The sequence below is a fragment of the Pseudophryne corroboree genome, chromosome 4, assembly GCF_028390025.1.
Source record: "Pseudophryne corroboree isolate aPseCor3 chromosome 4, aPseCor3.hap2, whole genome shotgun sequence".
NCBI lineage: Eukaryota > Metazoa > Chordata > Amphibia > Anura > Myobatrachidae > Pseudophryne > Pseudophryne corroboree.
In genome coordinates this window covers 518,845,221-518,872,283 of record NC_086447.1, presented here as the reverse complement: position 1 = coordinate 518,872,283, position 27,063 = coordinate 518,845,221, and the positions used below count along the sequence as shown (strand labels likewise).

The window sequence follows — 27,063 nt, the reverse complement described above, 5'->3', positions numbered from 1 at the left end:
AATGATAATATTGTTCCATTAAATCCTTCTTATTTGAAAAGTCAAACGTCAAAAATGTCATCACACTGGAAACTGATGTATGGGCCTAATTCAGACCTGATTGCAGCAGCAAATTTGTTAGCAGTTGGGAAAACCATGGGGGTAATTCCAAGTTGATCGCAGCAGGATTTTTGTTAGCAATTGGGCAAAACCATGTGCACTGCAGGGGAGGCAGATATAACATGTGCAAAGAGAGTTAGATTTGGGTGTGGTGAGTTCAATCTGCAATCTAAATTGCAGTGTAAAAATAAAGCAGCCAGTATTTACCCTGCACAGAAATAAAATAACCCACCCAAATCTAACTCTTTCTGCACATGTTATATCTGCCTCCCCTGCAGTGCACATGGTTTTGCCCAATTGCTATCAAAAATCCTGCTGCGATCAACTTGGAATTACCCCCCATGTGCACTGCAGGTTGGGCAGATGTAACATGTGCAGAGAGAGTTAGATTTGGGTGTGTTGTGTTCAAACTGAAGTCTAAACTGCAGTGCAAACATAAAGCAACCAGTTTTCACCATGCACACAAACAATATAACCCACCCAAATCTAACTCTCTTTGCACATGTTAAATCACCAAAAAAAAAACCTCCCGCAGTGCACATGGGGGGTCATTCCGAGTTGTTCGCTCTGTATTTTTTTCTCGCAACAGAGCGATTAGTCTCTAATGCGCATGCGCAATGCCCGCAGTGCGACTGCGCCAAGTAAATTTGCTATGTAGTTAGGTATTTTACTCACGGCATTACGAGGTTTTTTCTTCGTTCTGGTGATCGTAATGTGATTGACAGGAAGTGGGTGTTTCTGGGCGGAAACTGGACGTTTTATGGGTGTGTGCGAAAAAACGCTACCGTTTCTGGGAAAAACGCGGGAGTGGCTGGAGAAACGGTGGAGTGTCTGGGCGAACGCTGGGTGTGTTTGTGACGTCAAACCAGGAACGACAAGCACTGAACTGATCGCAGATGCCGAGTAAGTGTGGAGCTACTCAGAAACTGCTAAGAAGTGTCTATTCGCAATTTTGCTAATCTTTCATTCGCAATTTTGATAAGCTAAGATTCACTCCCAGTAGGCGGCGGCTTAGCGCGTGCAAAGCTGCTAAAAGCAGCTTGCGAGCGAACAACTCGGAATGAGGGCCATGGTTTTTACCCATCTGCTAGCAAATTTGCTGCTGCATTCAGGTCTGAATTAGGCCTTATGTTGGACCCATGTTTTGCACACGAGAAGAGTATTGAAAATGATAGAACTGTTGCTACCAGATTTTTAAAACTAATCTGTAATATCAAAATATTAATTGGAATATGTAGTATGACTTAACATAGAGGTGTTGAAATACAAATTTTGTTTAACATTTTGCTTTCTTTTAATACATATTATTTGTGCTAATAGATAACATTTTTCCCATATGTGACTGTTGTTGCTGGTCTTATGTATGTTTACTATACATACTCCTTATTAGGGCTGCCATCAGAAATTGTGGGGCCCAGGACTGACAAAATAGAAAGCCCCCCCCACCCCCAAGAAAAAAAAAAAACCATTCTGCGGCACCGCTCTACCCCTATGTGATGTCATACATTGTAATGTTACATATAGGTTTAGCATTTCGGACCTACAGGAACAGGTCACAGAGAGCAGATGCACAGCAAAGACTTGTTTTAAGAAGTCCTCCTTGCGCATCAGCCTACTGTTGTTTTATAGTCTGGTGCAGCTCTACAGGTATTGGTGGTAGGAGCCAGGGGTTGGCCCCCCTCTCTGTAAGGGCCCAGGACACCAGTCCCCACAGTCCTCCCCTGATGGCTGCCCTGCTCCTTATACATAAAGAGGACATATTACCAGATTGGATGATTTTTTTTAAATATATTTATTTAAATGTATATGTAAGTTGCTATATTTCTGCCAGGATGGAATTCCTAACACAAGTATTCTAGTTTTTGCAAAACTGTACAGCGTTTGCGCAAGAGGCAGGTAGTCCTGCGGAGTCACATTTCTGCCTTCGCAATAACTAAGTGATTAGTATATGAGATTAAATGCTGGGGATCACTTTATCTCTTCAAAGACACCTCACTCCTGCTGTTCCCTACTCTCTGCCCACCTTACTGATACAGGGTAGGACTGATGTTCAGGAGGGTAGAGGCAATCAAAGTTTGTGAGGCCAAGTTTAGCGAACTTTCTCATGCGTCCTAGAGGATGCTGGGGTCACTTCAAGAACCATGGGGTATAGACTGGATCCGCAGGAGACATGGGCACTTTAAGACTTTCAAAGGGGTGTGAACTGGCTCCTCCCTCTATGCCCCTCCCCCAGACTCCAGTTTAGAATCTGTGCCCAGGCAGACTGGATGCACTCTGAGGAGCTCTACTGAGTTTCTCTGAAAAGACTTTGTTAGGTTTTTTATGTTCAGGGAGAACTGCTGGCAACAGTCTCCCTGCTTAGTGGGACTTAGGGGAAAGAAGTCAGACCTACTTCTGTGAGTTTAAAGGCTCTGCTTCTTTGGCTACAGGACACCATTAGCTCCTGAGGGTCTGATCACTAGGTACGCCTAGATGCTCGTTCCCAGAGCCCTCCGTCCTCTCCCCTTGCAGAGCCAGAAGTCAGAAGACAGGTGAGTAGAAGAAGATCAGAAGACTTCAGTGACGGCTTTGAGGTACCGCACAGCGATCGCACGCAGCATGCCTTGCTCCCACACACAGCGACACTACAGGGTGCATGGCACGGGGGGGGGGGGGGGTGTGCCATGGGCAGCATTTTAGCCTCAATAACTACCTGGCAAGAGCGGACTAAGTGCCAGGGCACTGTCCAGACCCCCGCCAGTATAATTTTTTTTAAAAAGAGCGGGTCTGAAGCGCGCCATTACGGGGGCGGGGCTTAGCCCTCACAGCACACAGCCCGGCGCCATTTTCTCTACACAAGGCTGCAGAGACACTGGTCCTTCCTCACGCTGCTGTACAAGTAACAGGGTGCAAAATGGGAGGGGGGCACAGTTATATTGGTGCATTATAAGTAACTTATAAAAGCGCTGCAGGCCTGGGACATTTTCTGTGGTGTTTTCAGACCGGGATTGGGCGCTGGGGTGTGAGCTGGCAATAACTCCCTCTGTGTCTCTCTGACAGGCTTTACTGTGGGTCTGTCCCCTATAGGCCCAGTGTTTCTGCGTGTGGTGGGTGCACGTGTGTCGGCATGTCTGAGGCGGAGTGCTCTTCCCAGGAGGAGACTATGTAAGGGACACAAACGGCTGTGGGAGTGACCCTGTCGGCACCGCCGACACCGGATTGGGTGAATGTTTTGAGTGCTTTGAATGCTAATGTGGCTCTGATAAATAAAAGATTGGATAAATCTGAGTCTCAGAACCAGGCTTGGAAGAAATCCGTAGAGTATGTGCTGTTTCAAGTCCAGACCCCTCGGGTCACAAAAACGTTCATTTGCCCAGCTGGCAGACACGGATACCGACACTATAGTGATGCCAGATTAGATCCAAAACTGGCAAAGAGCATTCAGTACATGATTGTGGCTATAAAAGATGTATTACATATCACTGAGAACCCTACTGTTCCTGATACTAGGGTCTGTATGTATAAAGGGAAGAAACCTGAGGTAACATTTCCTCCCTCTCATGAACTGAACACGCTTTGTGAAAAGGTTTGGGAAAATCCTGACAAAAAGTTTCAGATTCCTAAAAGGATTGTAGGGGCGTATCCGTTTCCCTCTGGGGATAGGGAAAAATGGGAGTCACCCCCCGTTGTGGACAAAACTCTGTCACGGCTGTCCAAAAAGGTGGCTCTTCCGTCCCCTGACACGGCAGCCCTAAAGGATCCTGCGGATCGTAGACAGGAAAATATATTGAAATCCATTTATGTCACCACGGGTACGCTGCTCAGACCAGCCATTGCATCTTCGTGGGTGAGTAGTGCTATCGAAAAATGGGCAGATAACTTGTCATCTGAAATGGATACCGTGGATAGGGATAGCATTCTTTTGACACTAGGTCATATCAGGGACGCTGCAGTCTACCTAAAGGAAGCTGCGAGAGATATTGGCCTCTTGGGATCACGGGCCAATGCCATGGCAGTCTCTGCTAGGAGAGCATTGTGGATTCATCAATGGAATGCTGATGCGGACTCTAAGAAAGCTATGGAGTCTCTACCGTATAAAGGTGGTGTATTGTTTGGTGACGGCCTCGCTGATTTGGTATCTACGGCTACCGCGGGGTAAGTCATCATTTTTACCTTATGTGCCTGCACCACAAAGGAAAGCATACCACTATCAGATGCAGTCCTTTTGGCCCAATAAATACAGAAAGGGCCGAGGGTCTTCCTTCCTTGCTACCAGAGGAAAGGGAAAAGGTAAACGATCACCGGCAGTGGCCAGTTCCCAGGAGCAGAAGTCCTCCCTGGCTTCTGCCAATTCCACCGCATGACGCTGGGGCTCCTCTGCGGGAGTCCGCACCGTTGGGGGCACGTCTCAGGCTCTTCAGTCAGTTATGGGCTCGTTTGGCCCTGGACCCATGGGTTTTAGAAATAGTGTCCATGGGGTACAAACTGGAGTTTCAAGACGTTCCCCCTCACCGAGTTTTCAAATCGGCCTTACCAGCTTCTCTTCAAGACAGGGCAAAAAGTTGTGTCACAATCAAGTCATTGTCAGGGTTCCCCCGTCACAACAGTGAGAAGGCTTTTATTCGAGCCTGTTCGTGGTCCCGAAGCCAGACTGCTCAGTCAGACCAATCCTGAACCTCAAATCCCTCAATTTCTACCTAAAAAAATTCAAATTCAAGATGGAATCTCTCAGGGCAGTGATCTCCAGTCTGGAGGAGGGGGATTTTATGGCCAAGAAGGGCTTGGTATCCAGATCTTCAGGAATTACTCATAGGAGATCCCTGGCCTCTTCCTCTGAGGGAGGATCTGTTACAGCAGGGGCCGTGCATGTTCCAAGACTTACCGCGACTTCGTTTGACGGCTTGGAGGTTGAACGCCGGATCCTAGCCAAAAGGGTATTCCCAAGAAAGTCATCCCCACTCTTATTCAGGCCAGGAAAGGAGTAATGTCTAAACATTACCACCGTATTTGGAGAAAATTCGTGTCTTGGTGTGAATCCATGAAGGCTCCTACGGAAGAATTTCAGTTAGGACGTTTTCTCCATTTTCTACAAGCCGGTGTGGATGCGGGCCTAAAGTTGGGCTCAATTAAAGTTCAAATTTCAGCTTTATCGGTTTTCTTCCAAAAACAATTGACCTCCCTTCCAGAAGTTCAGACCTTTGTGAAAGGCATATTGCACATCCAACCTCCCTTTGTGCCCCCTGTGGCACCATGGGATCTTAACGTGGTGTTGCAATTCCTTCAATCTCATTGGTTTGAACCTTTACAGAAGGTAGAGTTGAAATTCCTTACTTGGAAAGTGGTCATGCTGTTGGCCTTGGCATCCGCAAGGCGGGTGTCTGAATTGGCGGCCTTGTCTCACAAGAGTCCTTATTTGATCTTCCATGAAGATAGAGCAGAGTTGAGGACTCGTCAGCAGTTTCTGCCGAAAGTGGTTTCGTCGTTCCACTTGAACCAACCTATTGTGGTGCCAGTGGCTACTGATGCCTTGCTGGAATCGAAGTTTCTCGACGTAGTCAGAGCTTTGAAAAATTTTGTGGCCAGAACGGCTCAGTTTAGGAAAACGGAGGCTCTGTTTGTCCTGTATGCTCACAACAAAATTGGGGCTCCTGCTTCCAAGCAGACTATTGCGCGCTGGATCTGTCATACGATTCAGCAGGCTCATTCTATGGCTGGATTGCCATTACCGAAATCGGTGAAGGCCCATTCTACCAGAAAGGTGGGCTCGTCCTGGGCGGCTGCCCGGGGAGTCTCGGCATTACAACTTTGCCGAGCGGCTACTTGGTCGGGTTCAAACGCCTTTGCGAAGTTCTACAAGTTTGATACCCTGGCTGATGAGGGCCTCATGTTTGGTCAATCGGTGCTGCAGAGTCATCCGCACTCTCCCGCCCGTTCTAGAGCTTTGGTATAAACCCCATGGTTCTTGAAGTGACCCCAGCATCCTCTAGGACGTATGAGAAAATAGGATTTTAATACCTACCGGTAAATCCTTTTGTCTTAGTCCGTAGAGGATGCTGGGCGCCCGTCCCAGTGCGTACTGTATCTGCAGTTATTTGTTATGGTTACACACATGTTGTGTTACGTTTATAGTCAGTTTGTTGCTGATGTTGTTCATGCCGTTGACTTGCGTTGTGTTAATGCCATGTTGCACGGCGTGCTTGAGGTGTGAGCTGGTATGTATCTCACCTTAGTTTAACAATAAATCCCTTTCCTTGAAATGTCCCTCTCCCTGGGAACAGTTCCTATAACTGGAGTCTGTGGGAGGGCATAGAGGGAGGAGCCAGTTCACACCCCTTTGAAAGTCTTAAAATGCCCATGTCTCCTGCGGATCCCGTCTATACCCCATGGTTCTTCAAGTGACCCCAGCATCCTCTACGGACTAAGAGAAAAGGATTTACCGGTAGGTATTAAAATCCTATTTACTTAAGGATAAAAATAAACAACTTTTGAATTGATTGGTTACTGTATTATGTGTTTCAGATTTGTCAGCATTGGCTAAGTCAGTGTTTCTGGAATTACCTGGACTGGTGGGACATTTGTCATTACATTGCTGTATGTATCATTCTGGGGGCGGATTACCAGGTGTATCTGTGTATAGCAATATTCAAACACCTGCAGCAGGACATCCTGCAACACACACAAGCCCAGGATCTACAAGTCTTCTTGAAAGTAAGTCTGTCCCAGAACATGTGAAGTAAGGAAACATGAGACATTGTATTATTTTTCCATTGCTTTGTAGAAATGAAAGGAATTCACCATTTATTTTGTTTTATTTTCACTTCCAACGCTCCCTATAGTAACATTTAAGGCTGCATCCATTATTTCCTGAGCCAAAGGTTAAACACTATTGCATTCGGTCACAGGCTTTTAGATGGTATACAGTTTTTGTAAAATTCCCAGGTTCTGAACAAGACCCCCCGATCTCGTTTGTGGCCGGCTAAGCCCAAAAGGGACTGTAACACTTTGCCATAGGGGGAGGTGGGTGTAGGTGCGGGGGTGGGCATGGATCCGGACTCATTCTATCTCATTTATTTTTAATACTTGTCAATACTTGAAGGAAACTTCGCTGTGACATATATATGTACTCTGGTCCTAACAATAGACTACTTTGTTAATCTGTCTCGAATATATAACAGATCAGTGTTCATGTGACGAACTTTATCGAACATGTTTATCATTGTACTTTGATGTGATTCTTTGATATGCTTCAATTGAAATAAAAAAAGAATTTGAAAAAAAAAAAAATTCCCAGGTTCTGGGTTTCTCTCCTGCCAGCTAAAAGTGATACTGTAGTTTGCTGCAGTTTAATGGTCAGTGGCTTAATACCTAATTACAGTAATCAGTTTGAGCTATGCCGTACCATGGATATAAGATAGACATGGGTACTATCTTGTGGTAAACAAATTACTCCTGAAGGTGTAGGAATAGAGAAATAAAAAATATCTAATGTTCTGTGTCTGCTACATGGCCTGGAGAGAACATTAGAGTTTGGATGATGACCATTAGTGGGGTCTTATATTTCATAGGTGTCTCTCTTTGTTTTATTGCTAGTGACCCTTTGTTATTTGTTTTAGAGCAGTGTGCTCTCAATTGCTGCTTTATCTTTGCTTATTATTTCTCAGATCTCAAATGCTAGAACCATGCACCAAGTAACAGATGCATTGACAAACCTAAATACATAGAGAAGGAAAAATGAATTGCCATTAGCACAAGCCATTGGAGGGGATTCATCCAATGCAGACAGGCAGGCAGTAACCTACAGTGCAGCACCCACTACACCCCTGGTCAGGATTCATGTAAATGTTCATTATACTGTATCTGTTAAACGCCATGAGCTTATTGGAGAAAGAGCGCTAAAGAAATAAAATTATTATTATTATCATTAAATGTGTATGTTTATCTGGTACAGGTTAGTACTACATGCATGTCATGGTAAACAATTTGATGTGTATTAGTTGACTGACAGTGGAAATCTAAGGACATAATTGGTACTTTGTGCACACATGTATGTACAGTATGTATCGAACAAAATGCAAATACCCATCTATGGTAAATGAAATAAGCAATATGTATAATTAAATTCACAAGTGTCCTAATCAGAGGGACCTTTAGAGCAATTAATTATATTCCTACTTTCTGCTGCTGGGTACACTGGGCTCCACAAGGAATGGACAATGGGGTGTAGAGTAGGATCTTGATCCGAGGCACCAACAGGCTCAAAGCTTTGACTGTTCCCAGAATGCATAGCGCCGCCTCCTATATCACCCCGCCTCCCTGCACAGGATCTCAGTTTTGTAGTTCGTGCTGCAGTAGCAGGCACTTAACAGAGGGGCTGCTCCAGGCAGCCCTAGGAAGAGCTTTTTTCTAAGGAAAAAAGTAAAGACTTCAAGGGCAGCAGCAGTGTTACATGTCAGTGGACATTCACAGCTGCAGCTCCGGCTCTCCCCAGCGGCGCTGTATACTCCCGAGCCCGGGTAACTACAGCTGGAGGCTCCGGTTTTCTTCTTGTCAGGCACACACGACGGGGGCTCTCCGGGATCGCGTGGCCGCGCTGTGGGAAGTGGTAAGTGGGTCCCGGCGCGGTCAGTGGGAGGCAGGCTGCGTGCGCTGGCGGTGGACACTGTGGCAGTACAGGCGATTTCACTAGATCACCAGGGCATGGTTTTCTCTATAAACCATTTTATTAGAGCCCGCAGTACCCGGTGGTTTTGCCAGCAGGGGGATAGAGCTTGGACCTGAAGCCCCTCCCCCAACCCCAGGGCGCCAATTTCTGCAAATGTTCCCGCCCTGGAGCTGCATATCTGTCTCTCCCTCACTCCCTGGCAGTGTCTGCAGCGCCATTATCCCTCAGCTCACTGTTCCTGGGACTGCTTGGGCAAATCCTCCAATGTAAAGCCGCCTGGTTGTCAGTGCTGTGACTTTACAAGACACTTAAGTATTCTACCTGCCTTTTTTAGTCAGTGTTAGTTAAGTGCATTTAGTCAGGGTTTCCTAGTACAATTACCCTGTGATATACATCCAGTTCTTACTGTGTAGTGTTATATCTATTGTTATATAGCTGTGTAAGCTAGTCCAGTGCAGTATTATTGTCAGTAATAACCTCTGCATTGTACAAACTGTGACTATTTGTTTGTGCATTTGATAGCTGAGTGGTGTCCATTTCGTGTCTTTCACTCAACTTGCTATCCCTATATTCTATAACCTAAGGGGGCTTGGTGCGTCAGGTGTTATCTAATATAGGATTTTCACAAAGATATACTGTTTTACGTATTTTTCTCTGTGATTTAGTCACCATATCTCTCCTTTATCTCTGCTGGTGCTGACTATACTGTGCAGGGGTTTGGGCTAGAGGTATCGTGCTGCTTACAAATTGTACTGTGTTACCTGATACTGCAAGTTATATCATGTCTGCTTCTGAGGGTAACGGTTCTGGGGCTGAACACACTGCCGGAGTTGCTGAAGCCGCAGATACCTATGAGGATTATATAACAGCTTTGGGCTCTGGTTCTGGGGGCTTCTTGCCCCCCAGTGGGACGGTGGCAACGGGGGCAAATAATGACCCGCCGTGGGCCGCTTTTTCCACGCTTCTGCATACGCTAGTTCATAAACTAACACCCCCTATGGGACCCCTAATGCCGGTACAACCGTTTGTGGTCCCTGCAGCAAACCCGCCGTGGGCGGATGATTTATCTGCTCAAATAAAGAAGTTGAACCAGTCCCTGACTACTAAAAAGTCTGACCGTCGCTCGCCTATGTCCAAGGGGTCCTCTAAGCGAGCGCTTGTCTCCTCACAATCCACTGCTGTCACTGACACCTCGTCGGATGAAGACGGCACTTACACTGACCCCACAGGTTCTGACTCAGATACGGCTGATGGGGAGGGTGGTTCACATGTGGATGTTCCTGATCTCTTGGAGGCTATTAAGTTAATTTTTACAGATTATGGATGATCCCGAGCCATCCGTTCCTCCTAAGAAACCAGATAGGTTCAAGCGTCAGAAGGTGATTAAACAAGTTTTACCTCACTCTGACCACCTAATTGATATACGTCAGGAACCTTGGGAAAACCCGGGTACGAAGTTTGTGCCTCAAAAGAAGATGCTGGCTCGCTATCCCCTCACACCGGAGCTGTCTAAGAATTGGGAAACGCCTCCTCCAGTGGACTCACATGTGGCTAGGATTGTGGTTTCCTCAGCTCTACCAGTCACCACCATCATGTCTCTAAAAGAGCCTACGGATAAACGTGTGGAGGGTTGTCTGAAAGCGATTTACACCCTCACGGGTGCTGCACAAAGGCCCACTATTGCAGCTACTTGGGCTGCAGAGACCATTGAAGCATGGGCCTTGGAGTTAGATGCTGAAATCTCCTGACCATGCTAGACAATGCTTGTCTTATATTGTCACAGCTTCTCGTTATATTAAAGAGGCGGCTTCTGATGCCGGTATCCTGGCAGCCAAGGCCTCTACTACATCAGTCCTGGCTCGCCGGATATTGTGGCTGAGATCCTGGTCTGTGGATCTGGACTCTAGAAAAACTCTGGAGGTACTCCCTTTTAAGGGAGATATTCTGTTTGGGGAGGATTTAAATAAGATTGTGGCTGACTTGGCTACTGCCAAAACTGCCTGTCTGCCAAGTACTGCTCCTTCTGTGTCGAAGGCTAAAGGTACTTCCTTTCGCCCCTTTCGTCCTTCAGGTAAAGCAAAAGGTCAGGCGTACAACAAGCAGGCCCGCTCTTCCAGACCTGGTAAGCCTAAGCCCAAAAGAGCCTGGGCGGCCCATCAGCCAGCTTCCAAGACAGATAAGCCTGCCGCATGACGGGGCAGGCCTCCCTCTAGGGGATCCTAGAGTGGGGGGCCGGCTTCTAGGGTATACCCAGGAATGGTTGAAGACCACTTCAGATGCCTGGGTACGGGAAGTCGTCACTCGAGGTTACGCCATAGCCTTCAAAAACCGACCCCCTCATCGATTTTGCCAGACAGATGTCCCGTTGGACAAGACAAATGCAAACACTCTACATTCGGTGGTACAGGCCCTCCTGGATACAGGAGTCGTAGTACAGGTGCCTCTTGCGCAGAAGGGCCGGGGGTACTATTCTCCAATGTTTCTAGTCCCGAAACCGAATGGGTCCTCCCGGCCCATTCTCAACCTCAAGGCATTGAACAGGTTTGTGAAGGTTTCCAAGTTCTGGATGGAAACCCTTCGCTCTATAGTTCTGGCCTTGGAACCTGGGGACTTCATGGTGTCCCTGGATATACAGGATGCTTACCTGCGTGTTCCTATAGCAGTGTCTCATCAGCAATAACTGAGATTTGCGATTGGCAACTGCCACTACTAGTTTCGGGTGTTACCTTTTGGTTTAACAACGGCTCCGCGAGTCTTTACAAAAGTCATGGCAGTGATGACGGTGGTACTCCGCCGTCAAGGGGTCAGGATACTGCCATATTTGGACGACTTGTTAATCCTGGCAAATTCCCCAGAACTTCTCCTGCGTCATCTAGATGTGACGGTCCGGTTTCTGCAAGCCCACGGGTGGCTCATCAACTGGAAGAAGTCATCCCTGATCCCTGCTCAGAGCATGGTGCATCTGTGAGCACTATTGGACACCCACAACCAACGGTTGTTCCTGTCTCAGGAGAAAGTCCTGAAACTTCAGGACAGGATTCGTTGCTTCCTATCTCGTCCGCAAGTGTCGATATATTCGGCGATGCAGGTGCTGGGCCTCATGGTGTCAGCATTCGACATGGTGGAGTACGCTCAATTTCATTCTCGCCCTCTCCAGAGGCTGATTCTAGCCAAATGGGACGGCCTGCCTCACCGGATCAGGTTTCAAATGATCTCATTGACTCTGGAGGTCCGTCTGTCGCTGCTCTGGTGCCTCCGGGACCAACAACTGTGCAGGGGCCGTCCGTTCAGGATATCCGACTGGGTCCTGTTGACGACAGATGCCAGTCTAAGAGGTTGGGGCGCAGTGCTGGAGCAACACTCCCTTCAGGGGCGGTGGACCAAGGAGGAGTCCCTCCTCTCGATCAATATTCTGGAGTTGCGGGCAGTCTTCAATGGCTTGAACCTAGCCCAGCATTTAATTCAGAACCGTCCTGTTCAAGTACAGTCGGACAATGCCACCACAGTGGCTTACATAAATCATCAAGGCGGCACTAGAAGCCGCCTTGCAATGAAGGAAATCTCACGGATTCTACAGTGGGCAGAACGTCATCTACCGGCCATATCGGCAGTATTCATTCCGGGAGTCCTGAATTGGGAAGCGGACTTTCTCAGTCGTCAGAACGTGCATGCCAGCGAGTGGGGCCTCCATCCAGAAGTGTTTCAACTCCTAGTGGAAAGGTGGGGCCTTCCAGACGTAGATCTGATGGCATCTCGACACAATCACAAGGTACCGGTCTTTGGAGCAAGGACAAGGGATCATTCGTGGATGCGCTGGCGGTACCATGGGGGTTTCGGCTGCCGTACGTGTTCCCTCCAGTGTCACTCCTGCCCAGGGTAATTCGGAAGTTCAAGCAAGAAAGAGGAATTCTGCTTCTCATAGCTCCAGCGTGGCCCAGACGGCACTGGTTCTCAGACCTGCAAGGCCTATCGTCAGAGCGTCCAATTCTACTTCCACAATGCCCAGACCTCCTCGTTCAGGGCCCCTGTGTCTACCAGGACCTAGCCCGGCGGTCTTTGACGGCATGGCTCTTGAAGCTTCCGTCTTAAGGGCTAAAGGGTTTTCTGAGGCGGTCATTCAAACTATGTTGCGGGCCCGGAAACCGGCTTCGGCTCTGATTTACTATAGGGTCTGGCATTCTTACTTTGTTTGGTGCGCATCTAACGATTATGACGCTTCCAAGTTTAGTATAGCCAAGTTGTTGGCTTTTCTTCAGCAGGGCCTGGACTTAGGCCTGCGTCTGGCCTCCCTCAAGGTTCAAATATCTGCCATGTCGGTGTGGTTTCAGAGAAAAATTGCGACCTTACCTGATGTGCATACCTTTACTCAGGGCGTGTTGCGTATCCAACCTCCCTATGTCCTGCCTGTGGCTCCTTGGGACTTGTCGGTGGTTTTGGAGGCATTACAAGAGTCTCCATTTGAACCTCTTGGTTCAGCTGACCTTAAGTGGCTTTCCCTTAAGGTGGTGTTTCTGCTGGCTATAGCTTCAGCTAGAAGAGTGTCGAATTTGGGTGCCTTGTCCTGTAGTTTCCCATATCTGATATTTCACCGTGACCGGGCGGTTCTTAGGACTCGTCCCGGCTATCTACCTAAGGTGGTTTCTTCGTTCCACCTTAATCAGGAGAGTGTGAAAGCTGCCACCACCACTATCAGTGCTCCACATCATTACGGATCCAGATATGGACTTATAACAATCAGTTTTGGAACACCTGCCTTGGAATTTTTCCCTGTGGGACATTCACATTACAGCACCGACTGGAGGGACCCAGCTTGAATACAAGTGATACAGCTTGCTTGCTGTTTTCTAAAGCCTCTGGAAGCCTCCGTCCTCACGGGTAACACCAGCTGTATTTCATTTCTCTTTCCCAGGGAACTTTGTCCCGTGTTCTAGTCCGGGATCCATAGTGGACACTCATTAGCAGCACATTCAAATGCTTTACAGCTCCATATATGCCCTTAAACCTTATGTATATATGTGAATTTTATTATTTATTTTATTTGATGTTCAGTAAATAAATTCAAGTGTGCTTTTACAATCATCCACAGCTTTTTTATTTACTATTGGAGAAACAGCCAGCGCCGGCTTAAGTGCTTTTCGTTGTAAAAATTCTATTGGGACTGACAATCCCTTGCTGACAGCTGTGACAGCGCATCTGGAACTGCTCTCTTTTTTCTTTAATCAGGAGATTGTAGTTCCGGCACTTGTTTCTCCTGATCTGTCTCCCAAAGAGCGGAATTTGGATGTGGTACGGGCTCTCCGTATCTATGTGAAGAGAACTGCTCCTATTAGGAAATCGGATTCTCTTTTTGTTGTGTTTGGGTTTCACAAACGTGGCTGGCCTGCTCACAAGCAAACTCTGGCCAGATGGATTAGAATGGTGATTGCACATGCTTATGTGAAGGCTGGTCTCTCTGCTCCTGACCACATTAAGGCCCATTTTACTCGGTCTGTTGGACCTTCTTGGGCGGCCCAACGTGGTGCGACCCTTGAACAATTGTGCAAGGCGGCTACATGGTCCTCTGTGAACACATTCATAAGGTTCTATGCCTTCGATACTGCCGCTTCCCAGGATGCTTCCTTTGGACGCCGGGTTCTTGTGCCCGCTACAGTGCGTATGGTCCCATAAGGAACTGCTTTAGGACATCCCCATTGTCCATTCCTTGTGGAGCCCAGTGTACCCCACAGCAGAAAACGAGTTTTATGGTAAGAACTTACCTTTGTTAAAACTCTTTCTGCGAGGTACCCTGGGCTCCACAAGGCGCCCACCCTGACGCACTTAGCTTCTTTGGGTTGGTATGGCATTAGCCGCTGACACGTCTCCTGTCGCGAGAATGCGGTGTTGTGGCTACTAACCGTTGTCTTCTCTTTTCCTGCTACTGCATTGGACTGGTTAACTAAAAACTGAGATCCTGTGCAGGGAGTCGGGGTGATATAGGAGGCAGCGCTATGCATTCTGGGAACAGTCAAAGCTTTGAGCCTGTTGGTGCCTCGGATCAAGATCCTACTCTACACCCCATTGTCCATTCCTTGTGGAGCCCAGTGTACCTCGCAGAAAAAGTTTTAACAAAGGTAAGTTCTTACCATAAAACTCGTTTTGTATATGAGAGATACACCTCTTTGAATTTGATAGCTTTATACACCACAAATCCTGTGGGGGGTAGATTCAGAACGTAGGCACATGATGTGATGCTAACATTTAAAAAATTTTGATTGCTTTGCAGATTTGTTATTTTTTCGTTCCTCACCTCCCAAATATACTGGGTTTAACCGCTTTACATTGCCTAAACTAATAGGTGCAACGTGAAAATCTGACACAAATTTCACACAGTTCAGCTTGCCACCTCAAGAGGCTACAGCTCCCTACTGCACAACAACATGGACCCCTACTGCACAATAACATGCCCCCCTACTGCTCAGCAACATGCCTCCCTACTGCACATCAACATGCCTCCCTACTGCACATCAACATGCCTCCCTACTGCACAACAGCATGCCTTCTTACTGCACAACAGCATGGCTCTCTACTGCAACACAGCATGGCTCCCTACTGCACCACAGCATGGCTCCCTACTGCACCACAGCGTGGCTCCCTACTGCACCACAGCGTGGCTCCCTACTGCACCACAGCGTGGCTCCCTACTGCACCACAACATGGCTCCCTACTGCACAACAACATGGCCCCCTACTGCACAACAACATGGCCCCCTACTGCACAACAACATGGCCCCCTACTGCACAACAACATGCATCCCTACTGCACAACACCATGCATCCCTACTGCACAACAACATGCATCCCTACTGCACAACAACATGCATCCCTACTGCACAACAACATGCATCCCTACTGCACAACAACATGCATCCATACTGCACAACAACATGCATCCCTACTGCACAACAACACGGCCCCCTACTGCACAACAACATGGCTCCCTATTGCAAAACAACATGGCCCCCTACTGCACAACAACATGGCTCCCTACTCTATACCATCATGCCTCCCCTGCACAACAGCATACCCCCCTTAATAATAAAACAAGTTAAAGTCCAGGTGCTAGAGTCCATTATTCTTGGGGATTAGTTTGTCAAGATTAAATGCAATAAACAAATGTATATATTGTCCAAACAGCAACTTTTCGAATCAGTGTGATCCTTATTCATGTTCAGAGCATGACACCACACACAAAAGTAGAATATCTAACTTAAAATGGAGGCTGTTGTTGTTCAGAAATGGTTCTATGCAAGCTGATGTAGGGTGAAACAGATACAGGATAGGAGGAAAAATAGTCCTGTTCATGTTCTGTAGTGAGGATTTTTTCTGTCAGAAATGTGTATGGTGAGATGGTGATGTGCTGCTTTTAGTGAGGCAGAGATGTGCTGCTGTCAGTGAGGCAGAGAGGGAAACCTGTGGTGCCGAATGTGCTTGGCACACAGCACATATGCCCTGTGGGCGGAGAACCATCCGCACCCCACTTCTACCCTGACTCACCACCCGCGATCGCATCCACCCAACACCAGGCCTGCCACACTACATTTATTGCAGGGGGCAGGGGTATAATATTTCTACAGTAGGCTGAACTACATTCCTGGGGCTGTCCTAGTCTCTGAAAGGAGTTTCTCTTTATTCCTGCTGACAAGTCCCCTGTTCCCCTATTATCCCCTCAACATATGCTCCTCGCCTGCATTATATGGAATTGGGGCAGCCTCTGGGCTGTCTTTCACAGGGAGAGAACTGCCTCACAGCCAGCTTTGGATGGAGAAGGGACCACCTCAGTACTGCCTTCTGGGTAGGGATTTTCTACCTCACCGCCCAACTTGTGGCTGTCCTTCCAGGAAGGAGAGCCACCTTAAAGTCTGCCTCAGGAGGTGGAGAGTCTGTCTCGTCCACCCCTTTCTGATGCCGATGTTGGAAGCTGCCTGCCGGAGATCACCGCTGCTGACTGCCCGCTGCCCGGACCGTCTCCTCACAACTGGTTCAAGTTTAGACCCGGGTAAGACCAGCAATGCAATTCTGCCTCGTGGCCCTGCTGCTCAGTCCCCTCTCACAGGAGACTTGGCCAGCACAGCACCGCTCTCCTTTGATCCCCTCAGGACTCCTCTAATGGTCCTTGGGTACCTGTTTCAAATCACTTCCCACTCTAGTGTGCAGGGATCTTCCTGCTGTCCCCTAATAGCTTGTTAAGTTGCAGCATGTAGAGAGAAGAAAGGATATTGCATAATCTGTATAAGGGGCTACCTGGTATAATTTGTTTAAGGGACTCCACTGTGGTGTAACATGTATAAGGGGTACTACTGTGTGCTGTAATGTGACTAACATATACTACTGTGCAGTGTAATGTGAATTGGTATTATTCTATAGCCTCGCCCCTACATTTTTGCCATCCCTATTTAGATTATAGGAGGGCAGGTGCAGTTTGAGATTTAACTTTTGACTTTATTTCTCAAGACTGTATTTAAACTTACTTTGACACTATAAATATCTTGTACACGCCCAATCGGGGATACATCTTCATCCATGTTTATCTCCCCTCTATTTCATTTCACTTTGATATTTATATAATTTTCATTTACATGAATTCATTTCTGCATTCAACACATTCCTACTTGGAAAAACAACAGTACAGTTAGTTTAGTTTCCCTCCCCTTCCCCCTCCTTCAGCCATCAATTCATATATACTTTATAAGGAGGGATACCTCCTTTATACAGCAGCGCCCACAACACTGTTGTTTGAACTGTGTAGCACAATGTTATCCTTTTTAACACACCAAAATGTCTAGTTACTGCTCTGGAGACAGGGATGTGCTGCTGGCAGTGATGTGCTTCTCTTCTGTGAGTAGTCTCTGTGACTGATACTAGTGTTTACAGTTGTGGAGTGATACAGCTGTGGCTCTGTGGTTGGGTTTTTGTAACAGTTGAAAGTAGTTCAGGTAGCAGTTCATACTTTGAAAAGAAAAGTCTGGTAGGATAGAGACTGTGTCACATTACTGAAGCTGTGCAGTGTAATGTGAGTTGCTATTGTTCTGTAGCCACACCCCTATATTTTTATCAGTTTATTTTTATTTGGACACAGAGTGGTTTTTCAACTCTACTGTAAGGCTTTTGTTGTTTTTTTTGTCTATTATGTAAGGCATATTAAAGAAGAAGTAGCGAGTAAAAGAAGAAGACTGACATAAAGATACCAATAAGAAAAACACTGTTTTGTTTTTTTGTTACATTTGAGAAAGACAAAATGAATTTTTCGAAATTTGTGGAGGCAGATCTAGTAGTAGGAAAGAAGATAAAATATCTCCCAGCGCTTAAGTTTATCAAGTAAATCTTGTATATTTCCCACTGAAATTATCATGGTATTAAAACATATAAATGAATCCAATAAAAATATTCAAATGAATATGTTTTCTTTATTCAAGATATAGTATTAAAAATACATCATAAAAGAAAGTTTCTCTGGTTCTATTTCTATATAAAATTAATTGTGAATCCTAATACCGGTATACTTTAACAAAACAGACCAACATAAAACACATATATTCAGTGATATGCTTATATCAGCGATTTACTCACTCAAAGTCCACAGCTGCAATCTCCAGGCAAGCTCTGTTTCCTTTCAGGAGAATTGAATTTGTACTGGGCAAAAGGTCCTGTATCTCCAGAAGTAGACAGTGTCCAGCCAGACCAAAATACTCTGCTCAACACAATATTCAGTCTTTGTGTAACATAAGTATCTCCTGATATTAAACAGCGTTCTTTGTCAGGGGTGTACCATACGTTTCACTTACTTCAATGCCACAGGTCCAAAAAGACACGGGTGTCTGCCAGCAGACAGTTGTTGGTGCCTCTGCTATCAACTAGTTTCACCTGTCTAAGCAGGCTTCCTCAGGATGGCCGAATGCACCTGCTACCCCGTTCTTTAAACCCTCCTTGGCGTCTGTTTCTATGGCGACCAGGATCCCCTCGCGCGCTGCTGTTCCTTGCGTCACGTCACTTCCGGATAGACTCCTCCGCCGTTAGGAAACTCCGCCGCTTCTAGCCCAGAGTTGTATCACTATGGTAACCGGAATCTCCTCGTGCGCTGTTGATCCTTGCGTCACGTCACTTCCGCTTGGTTGTCATAGTTACTCAGACTCTTAATGTTCATAGCGTTTTTTGCCATAGTTACTAGAGACGTCTCTTAATGTCACTTCCGCCCTCTTTTCTTAAATAAATTAGCAGTGTCCTTTACCTAAGTTGTTATAATAGCCCCTGCTATTCCATTTAGAAAATCTCATAGTATTCGGAATCACGCTGTCATATACACTTTTCCTCCTTTGTAGTTAGCATGTGGCACTCTAGTGTTTCTTGTTTCGACAGTCATTTAAAATTTAGCTTTATTCTATCATCTTCTTCCTCAGAATTATCACGTTCTGGTTGTCCAAGAGTAGCACATTAACATACAATAACATAAAACAACATAAAACAGTGCCTATATGTAACGTAATAAGTAATTACCCCCCCCCCCTCCCCATATAAAAGTTCATTTCCCTAATCTTAGGTTTCTAGATCTTATTCCTTTAAGAACGGATGGAGTTCCCAATCTATATTCAATCCTTTCGGCAAAAGGGTATCCAATTCAAAAATAGTTCTCGCTTCTTCCTTCAACAACGCACTATCCCAGCCCCCCCCCCCCCCCCCCCATGATTTCTGTACCAATTTAATTCCAATGAACTCTAAGGCTGTAGGATTACTATCATGGACTTTAGAGAAATGTTCTGGAATACTATGATTATCTTTCTTTGTCCTAATATTATTCAAATGCTCATTTATTCGAGTTTGGAGGCAGCGGTAGGTCTTCCCTACATACTGAAGCCCACAGTGACAGGTCATCAGATAGATCACTCCCTTCGAATTACAGGTGATCTTATCCTTTATTTTATATTCTTTTCCTGTACTGTTGGATTTGTATTTCACTGTTGGTTTCGTTGATATATTTCTCATTTTTCTACAGACCACACAATTGTTACATCTGTAGAATCCCAGCTCCATGTCCTTTAGCCATGTTGTTCTTTCCTTCTTATCATTCTTACAATAACTTCTCACTAAACTGGTCTTTAAAGTGGGTGCTCTCCTATAGATTATTATAGGTTTTTCCGGTAAAATTTCCTTTAACTCCTCATCTGTAGTGAGGATGTGCCAATGCTTGTATATACTCTCTTCTAGAAGTCTCAGCTGGCTTGAAAACCCCATCAGGAACATCACATCATCTTTTTTCCTCTCGTTCTTAACTTTATATTGGAGGAGATCGGTCCTATTCATTTCATCCACCTCATCTTTATTCGTCACCAGATCGCTCTTTCTATAATTCTTTTCTCCAATTTTTTTCATAAGGTCCATTACTTGTGTATCGTAGTCTGCTTTCTTAGAGCAATTTCTCCGTATTCGTTTCATCTGACCTTTAGGGACATTCGTCAGCCACTTTGGGTGATGATTGCTCTTAAAGTCTAAATAACTGCTGCAGTCCACTTCCTTGCTATATGTTCTTGTTTCAATTCGATCATTCTCAATAAAGATAGTTAGATCTAAAAAATTAATACTGGTATCACTGATCTCGCTTGTGAATTCCAGATTATATCCATTTATGTTTATCTTTATGATGAATTGTTCCAAATCTTCCTTTGTCCCATTCCAGATGATAATCACATCATCTATATATCTTGCCCTTAATACAAGATTAGGAAGGTATTCATTATCAGCCCATATAGATTCATTTTCCCACTGGGCTAGTAAGAGGTTAGCATACGAGGGTGCGAAATTTGTACCCATCGCTGTTCCCTGGGTTTGTCTATAATACTTGCCCCCATACCAGAAAAGATTATGCTCCAGTGTGTATTTGATACCTTCCAATATGAGATCAGTTTGATCTTCTTTCATATTTGATTCATTTATCAGAATTTTCTGAACATTTTCTATTCCCTGGTCGTGTCGAATTGAGGTATAGAGTGATGGTTGAGGCTAGATCCAAGTGGCCTAAGGGACCTTTTCCGTCAGGGGGAGGAGCCACAACACAAGGGGGAGGAGCTACGCCAGCGGTACAGTTGCTCTAGTATCCACGCCACCAACTATTACCTTTAGTAATTAGGTGGCAAGCGGAGCAGAGCGAGCCACCGTGCCCGAAGCGTGGCGAGCGAAGCGAGCCCGCGAGGGTACTTTTTGGGTACCTTGTTCGGCCGTAGCTCCTCCCCCTGGTGACGGGTCTCCTCCCCTAGGTACGTCAGAAGGTCCCTTCTCCCACTCCAATATAGAACCAACCATAGAGTGATTTAACATCACATGTTGCTAATAAATAGCCTTCTTCCCATTTCATCTAGATCAGTATATCCAAAATTTGCATAGTATCTTTGACATAGCTTCGTTGTGTGCTAACTAGCTTATTCAAGAAAACATCTAAACAGCATGATAGATGCGACGTTAGTGACTGGATCCCTGCCGCTATTGGCCTTCTTGGGGGGGTATTTAAATCCTTATGGATTTTTGGCAGATGATAGAATAATGCCACTTTCGGATGTTCCGGGTATATGAATTTAAATTCATCCTTGGTGAGTATTCCCTTTTCCAATGCATCCTGTAGGATTCTTTCCAGGTCCTTCTTATACTCTTCCATGGGATTCTTTTGTAGTTGTTGATATGTGCTTGTGTCTTCCAATAATCTCATACATTCCTTATTATAATTACCTTTATCCATAATTATAATACCCCCCCCCCCCCTTTGTCTGCTTGTTTGATCACGATCTCTTCATTCTGTTTGAGGCTCCTCAATGCTTTTTTCTCCCTCACGCAAAAATTCCAATTCCCCATTTTTTCCACCTTCTCAGGGATCCTTTTAATGTCTTCTTCCACTAGTTTCTGGAAAGTACTCAGTAAATGACCTTTCAACTGTGCAGGGTAAAAAGTGGATTTTCTTTTGAGACCTGAGTGTTTATATGGTTTTGACTCTATTTCTTTCTCCATATTATTCTCTTGCTCACTTCTTTTAAAGAACTTTTTCAATGTAATTGTCCTAATGAATTTTTGGAGATCCACTATTGTATCAAATTTATTGAGGGTGTTTGTTGGAGCAAATTTAAGTCCTTTCTCCGGGACTTTTACTTCAGAGGGGGTCAATTCATAATCGCTTATGTTGAATATCCCCTTCGTGCAACTTTTTTGTTTTTCTTTTGTTTTTTCTTTAGCCCGGTTCTTTGCTCCTCCCCGATATCCCCGTTTGTTGATGATGAGCTTCTTTTCCGTCGTCTTCTTCTTTTTGTTGTTGAGTCTGGGGTTTTCTTTGGGATGGCTCCAAGATTCTGTGAAGAGTTGTTTTTCTGTGCCAGTTCTAAAAAAAGCATCCAAAAATGCTTCTGTGTCATCTATCTCCACATCTTCCTCTTCTCGTCGATCATGATTTTCAAATCTGTGATCTTTTCTTCCCCTATTATTCAGACGTTCCATGAGGGTTCGAGCCGATAGGTCCAAGATTTTCTGATGGTCTTCTCTTCCATTATTAAAACTCCTAATAAGGGTGTCAGTAGTGGGATATTCTCCCTCTTTCGACTTCTTTTCTTGGTCCCTCTTTTTCACTCCTTCTAGGCCCACCTCTTGTTGTATTCTATCCTTCGTCCATTGTTGGTTTTCTCTTTCCCTCACATTTGTATTTGTCTGTGTTGACCTCTTCCCTTGAGTTGGGTCTCTAGAGTATCTGTATTCTCCCATCTGCCTCTCATTCTTCCTTCTCCATGTTTCTCCATTACTCACCCCTCTGGTGTTTTCGGTATCATACATTCTTCTTGTGTGTCGTTCTGATAATTCTTTTGGTCGAGATTGGTGGTAGTTCTTCTCCCATCTAAATGGCTCCTCATATCGCCTTTGATCATCAAAGTACGGTCTTCTTCTTTCCTTCCTTCCGATCTGGGGTCTTCTTTCTACTTTCCAATTTCTGATGTCACCTTTATAGTCTTCATAGTCTCTGACAAATTTCTTCTTTTTTTGTTCTATTATTTCTTGTTCAATTTTCTGTAATTTAATATTCGTGAGGTTTTCCAAATTCTTAAAGTCAGCTAATTGTTCCATTGGTTTGAATTTCCTTCTTATATCCTTAATTTCCCCCTCTTTTCTTAATACTTTCTTCTCTATCTGCGATAATTAATTTGATCAGATTCACTGAACAGGTGTCAAGGGTATCATCCCATCTTCTTGAAAAGTCCTCGTTTTTCGATATAAATGATGGGGCTTTTATTATTCTCAGACCTCTCGGGATCGTTTCTTTTTCAATATATTTAGCTAACGTAGTACTTTCCCACCATTGCTTGATCTCTTGTACCTCCAGTTTTTCTAATCTAGTATATAGACCACAAAAAGTGTTTTCTGTTGCCTCTATATTAATTTCTGGGTATATCCCTGCTGTAGATATAAGCCCATTCAGAACTCTAATTCGTTCTTCTCTACTAAGTACCATCTTTGTGCAAATTAGCTGCTGTCCTCGTGTGTGGATACTAGTACGTGAAAAAACAGATTTGAGGACTGCGCTTGTTTGCCTCACTTGATAGAATAAAGCTGCTAGGGAGAAGAGAGAGGATTTCCACTAGCCTCTCCGTAACTATAAACAAGGAAAAAGATAAAATATCTCCCAGCGCTTAAGTTTATCAAGTGAATCTTTTATATTTCCCACTGTGAATCTTGTATATTTCCCACTGAAATTATCACGGTATTAAAATATATAAATGAATCCAATAAAAATATTCAAATTAATATGTTTTCGTTATTCAAGATATAGTTTTAAAAATACATCATAAAAGAAAGTTTCTCTGGTTCTATTTCTATATAAAATTAATTGTGAATCCTAATACCGGTATACTTTAACAAAACAGACCAACATAAAACACATATATTCAGTGATATGCTTATATCAGCGATTTACTCACTCAAAGTCCACAGCTGCAATCTCCAGGCAAGCTCTGATTCCTTTCAGGAGAATTGAACTGAAATTATCACGGTATTAAAATATATAAATGAATCCAATAAAAATATTCAAATGAATATGTTTTCGTTATTCAAGATATAGTTTTAAAAATACATCATAAAAGAAAGTTTCTCTGGTTCTATTTCTATATAAAATTAATTGTGAATCCTAATACCGGTATACTTTAACAAAACAGACCAACATAAAACACATATATTCAGTGATACGCTTATATCAGCGATTTACTCACTCAAAGTCCACAGCTGCAATCTCCAGGCAAGCTCTGATTCCTTTCAGGAGAATTGAATTTGTACTGGGGAAAAGGTCCTGTATCTTCAGAAGTAGACAGTGTCCAGCCAGACCAAATTACTCTGCTCAACACAATATTCAGTCTTTGTGTAACATAAGTATCTCCTGATATTAAACAGCGTTCTTTGTCAGGGGTATACCATACGTTTCACTTACTTCAATGCCACAGGTCCAAAAAGACACGGGTGTCTGCCGGCAGACAGTTGTTGGTGCCTCTGCTATCAACTAGTTTCACCTGTCTAAGCAGGCTTCCTCAGGATGGCCGAATGCAGCTGCTACCCCGTTCTTTAAACCCTCCTTGGTGTCTGTTGCTATGGCGACCAGGATCCCCTCGTGCGCTGCTGTTCCTTGCGTCACGTCACTTCCGGTTAGACTCCTCAGCCGTTAGGAAACTCCGCCGCTTCTAGACCAGCGTTGTATCACTATGGTAACCGGAATCTCCTCGTGCGCTGTTGAAAACAACTCTTCACAGAATCTTGGAGCCATCCCAAAGAAAACCCCAGACTCAACAACAAAAAGAAGAAGAAGACGGAAAAGAAGCTCATCATCAACAAACGGGGAAAGCGGGGAGGAGCAAAGAACCGGGCTAAAGAAAAAACAAAAGAAAAACAACAAAAAAGTTGCACGAAGGGGATATTCAACATAAGCGATAATGAATTGACCCCCTCTGAAGTAAAAGTCCTGGAGAAAGGACTTAAATTTGCTCCAACAAACACCCTCAATAAATTTGATACAATAGTGGATCTCCAAAAATTCATTAGGACAATTACATTGAAAAAGTTCTTTAAAAGAAGTGAGCAAGAGAATAATATGGAGAAAGAAATAGAGTCAAAACCATATAAACACTCAGGTCTCAAAAGGAAATCCACTTTTTACCCTGCACAGTTGAAAGGTCATTTACTGAGTACTTTCCAGAAACTAGTGGAAGAAGACATTACAAGGATCCCTGAGAAGGTGGAAAAAACGGGGAATTGGAATTTTAGCGTGAGGGAGAAAAAAGCATTGAGGAGCCTCAAACAGAATGAAGAGATCGTGATCAAACAAGCAGACAAAGGGAGGGGGGGGGGGGTATTATAATTATGGATAAAGGAAATTATAATAAGGAATGTATGAGATTATTGGAAGACACGAGCACATATCAACAACTACAAAAGAATCCCATGGAAGAGTATAAGAAGGACCTGGAAAGAATCCTAAAGGATGCATTGGTGCATTGGAAAAGGGAATACTCACCAAGGATGAATTTAAATACATATACCCGGAACATCCGAAAGTGGCATTATTCTATCATCTGCCAAAAATCCATAAGGATTTAAATACCCCCCCAAGAAGGCCAATAGTGGCAGGGATCCAGTCACTAACGTCGCATCTATCATGCTGTTTAGATGTTTTCTTGAATAAGCTAGTTAGCACACAACGAAGCTATGTCAAAGATACTATGCAAATTTTGGATATACTGAGCAAGATGAAATGGGAAGAAGGCTATTTATTAGCAATATGTGATGTTAAATCACTCTATACCTCAATTCGACATGACCAGGGAATAGAAAATGTTCAGAAAATTCTGATAAATGAGTCAAATATGAAAGAAGATCAAATTGATTTCATATTGGAAGGTATCAAATACACACTGGAGCATAATCTTTTCTGGTATGGGGGCAAGTATTATAGACAAACCCAGGGAACAGCGATGGGTATGAATTTTGCACCCTCGTATGCTAACCTATTACTAGCCCAGTGGGAAAATGAATCTATATGGGCTGATAATGAATACCTTCCTAACCTTGTATTATGGGCAAGATATATAGATGATGTGATTATCATCTGGAATGGGACAAAGGAAGATTTGGAACAATTCATCATAAAGATAAACATAAATGGATATAATCTGGAATTCACAAGCAAGATCAGTGATACCATTATTAATTTTTTAGATCTAACTATCTTTATTGAGAATGATCGAATTGAAACAAGAACATATAGCAAGGAAGTGGACTGCAACAGTTATTTAGACTTTAAGAGCAATCATCACCCAAAGTGGCTGGCGAATGTCCCTAAAGGTCAGATGAAACGAATACGGAGAAATTGCTCCAAGAAAGCAGACTATGATACACAAGTAATGGACCTTATGAATACATTTTGAGAAAAGAATTATAGAAAGAGCGATCTGGAGACGAATAAAGATGAGGTGGATGAAATGAATAGGACCAATCTCCTCCAATATAAAGTTAAGAACGAGAGGAAAAAAGATGATGTGATGTTCCTGACGGGGTTTTCAATCCAGCTGAGACTTCTAGAAGAGAGTATATACAAGCATTGGCACATCCTCACTACAGATGAGGAGTTAAAGGAAATTTTACCGGAAAAACCTATAATAATCTATAGGAGAGCACCCACTTTAAAGACCAGTTTAGTAAGAAGTTATTTTAAGAATGATAAGAAGGAAAGAACAAAATGGCTAAAGGACATGGAGCTGGGATTCTACAGATGTAACAATTGTGTGGTCTGTAGAAAAATGAGAAATATATCAACGAAACCAACAGTGAAATACAAATCCAACAGTACAGGAAAAGAATATAAAATAAAGGATAAGATCACCTGTAATTCGAAGGGAGTGATCTATCTGATGACCTGTCCCTGTGGGCTTCAGTATGTAGGGAAGACCTACCGCTGCCTCCAAACTCGAATAAATGAGCATTTGAATAATATTAGGACAAAGAAAGATAACCATAGTATTCCAGAACATTTCTCTAATTTCCATGATAGTAATCCTACAGCCTTAGAGTTCATTGGAATTAAATTGGTACAGAAATCATGGAGAGGGGGGACTGGGATAGTGCGTTGTTGAAGGAAGAAGCGAGAACTATTTTTGAATTGGATACCCTTTTGCCGAAAGGATTGAATATAGATTGGGAACTCCATCCGTTCTTAAAGGAATAAGATCTAGAAACCTAAGATTAGGGAAATTAAGTTTTATATGGGGAGGGGGGGGGGGGGTAATT

General features: G+C 44.3%; 1 protein-coding gene across 7 annotated transcripts in view; it reads left to right on the top strand.

Moving 5' to 3' along the window:
- Positions 1 to 27,063, top strand: part of TBC1D32 (TBC1 domain family member 32) — an 851,129-nt gene that overhangs the window by 784,649 nt on the left and 39,417 nt on the right. For 5 of the 7 annotated variants that reach the window (XM_063917235.1, XM_063917238.1, XM_063917237.1 and 2 more), the window contains one exon: positions 6,598 to 6,786. In XM_063917235.1, coding sequence (XP_063773305.1) covers positions 6,598 to 6,786 — 189 coding nt within the window. Of the gene's footprint in view, positions 1 to 6,597; positions 6,787 to 7,739; positions 7,966 to 27,063 lie in introns of those variants that run through there. The other 2 variants (XM_063917239.1, XR_010176059.1) reach the window with 2 other exon arrangements.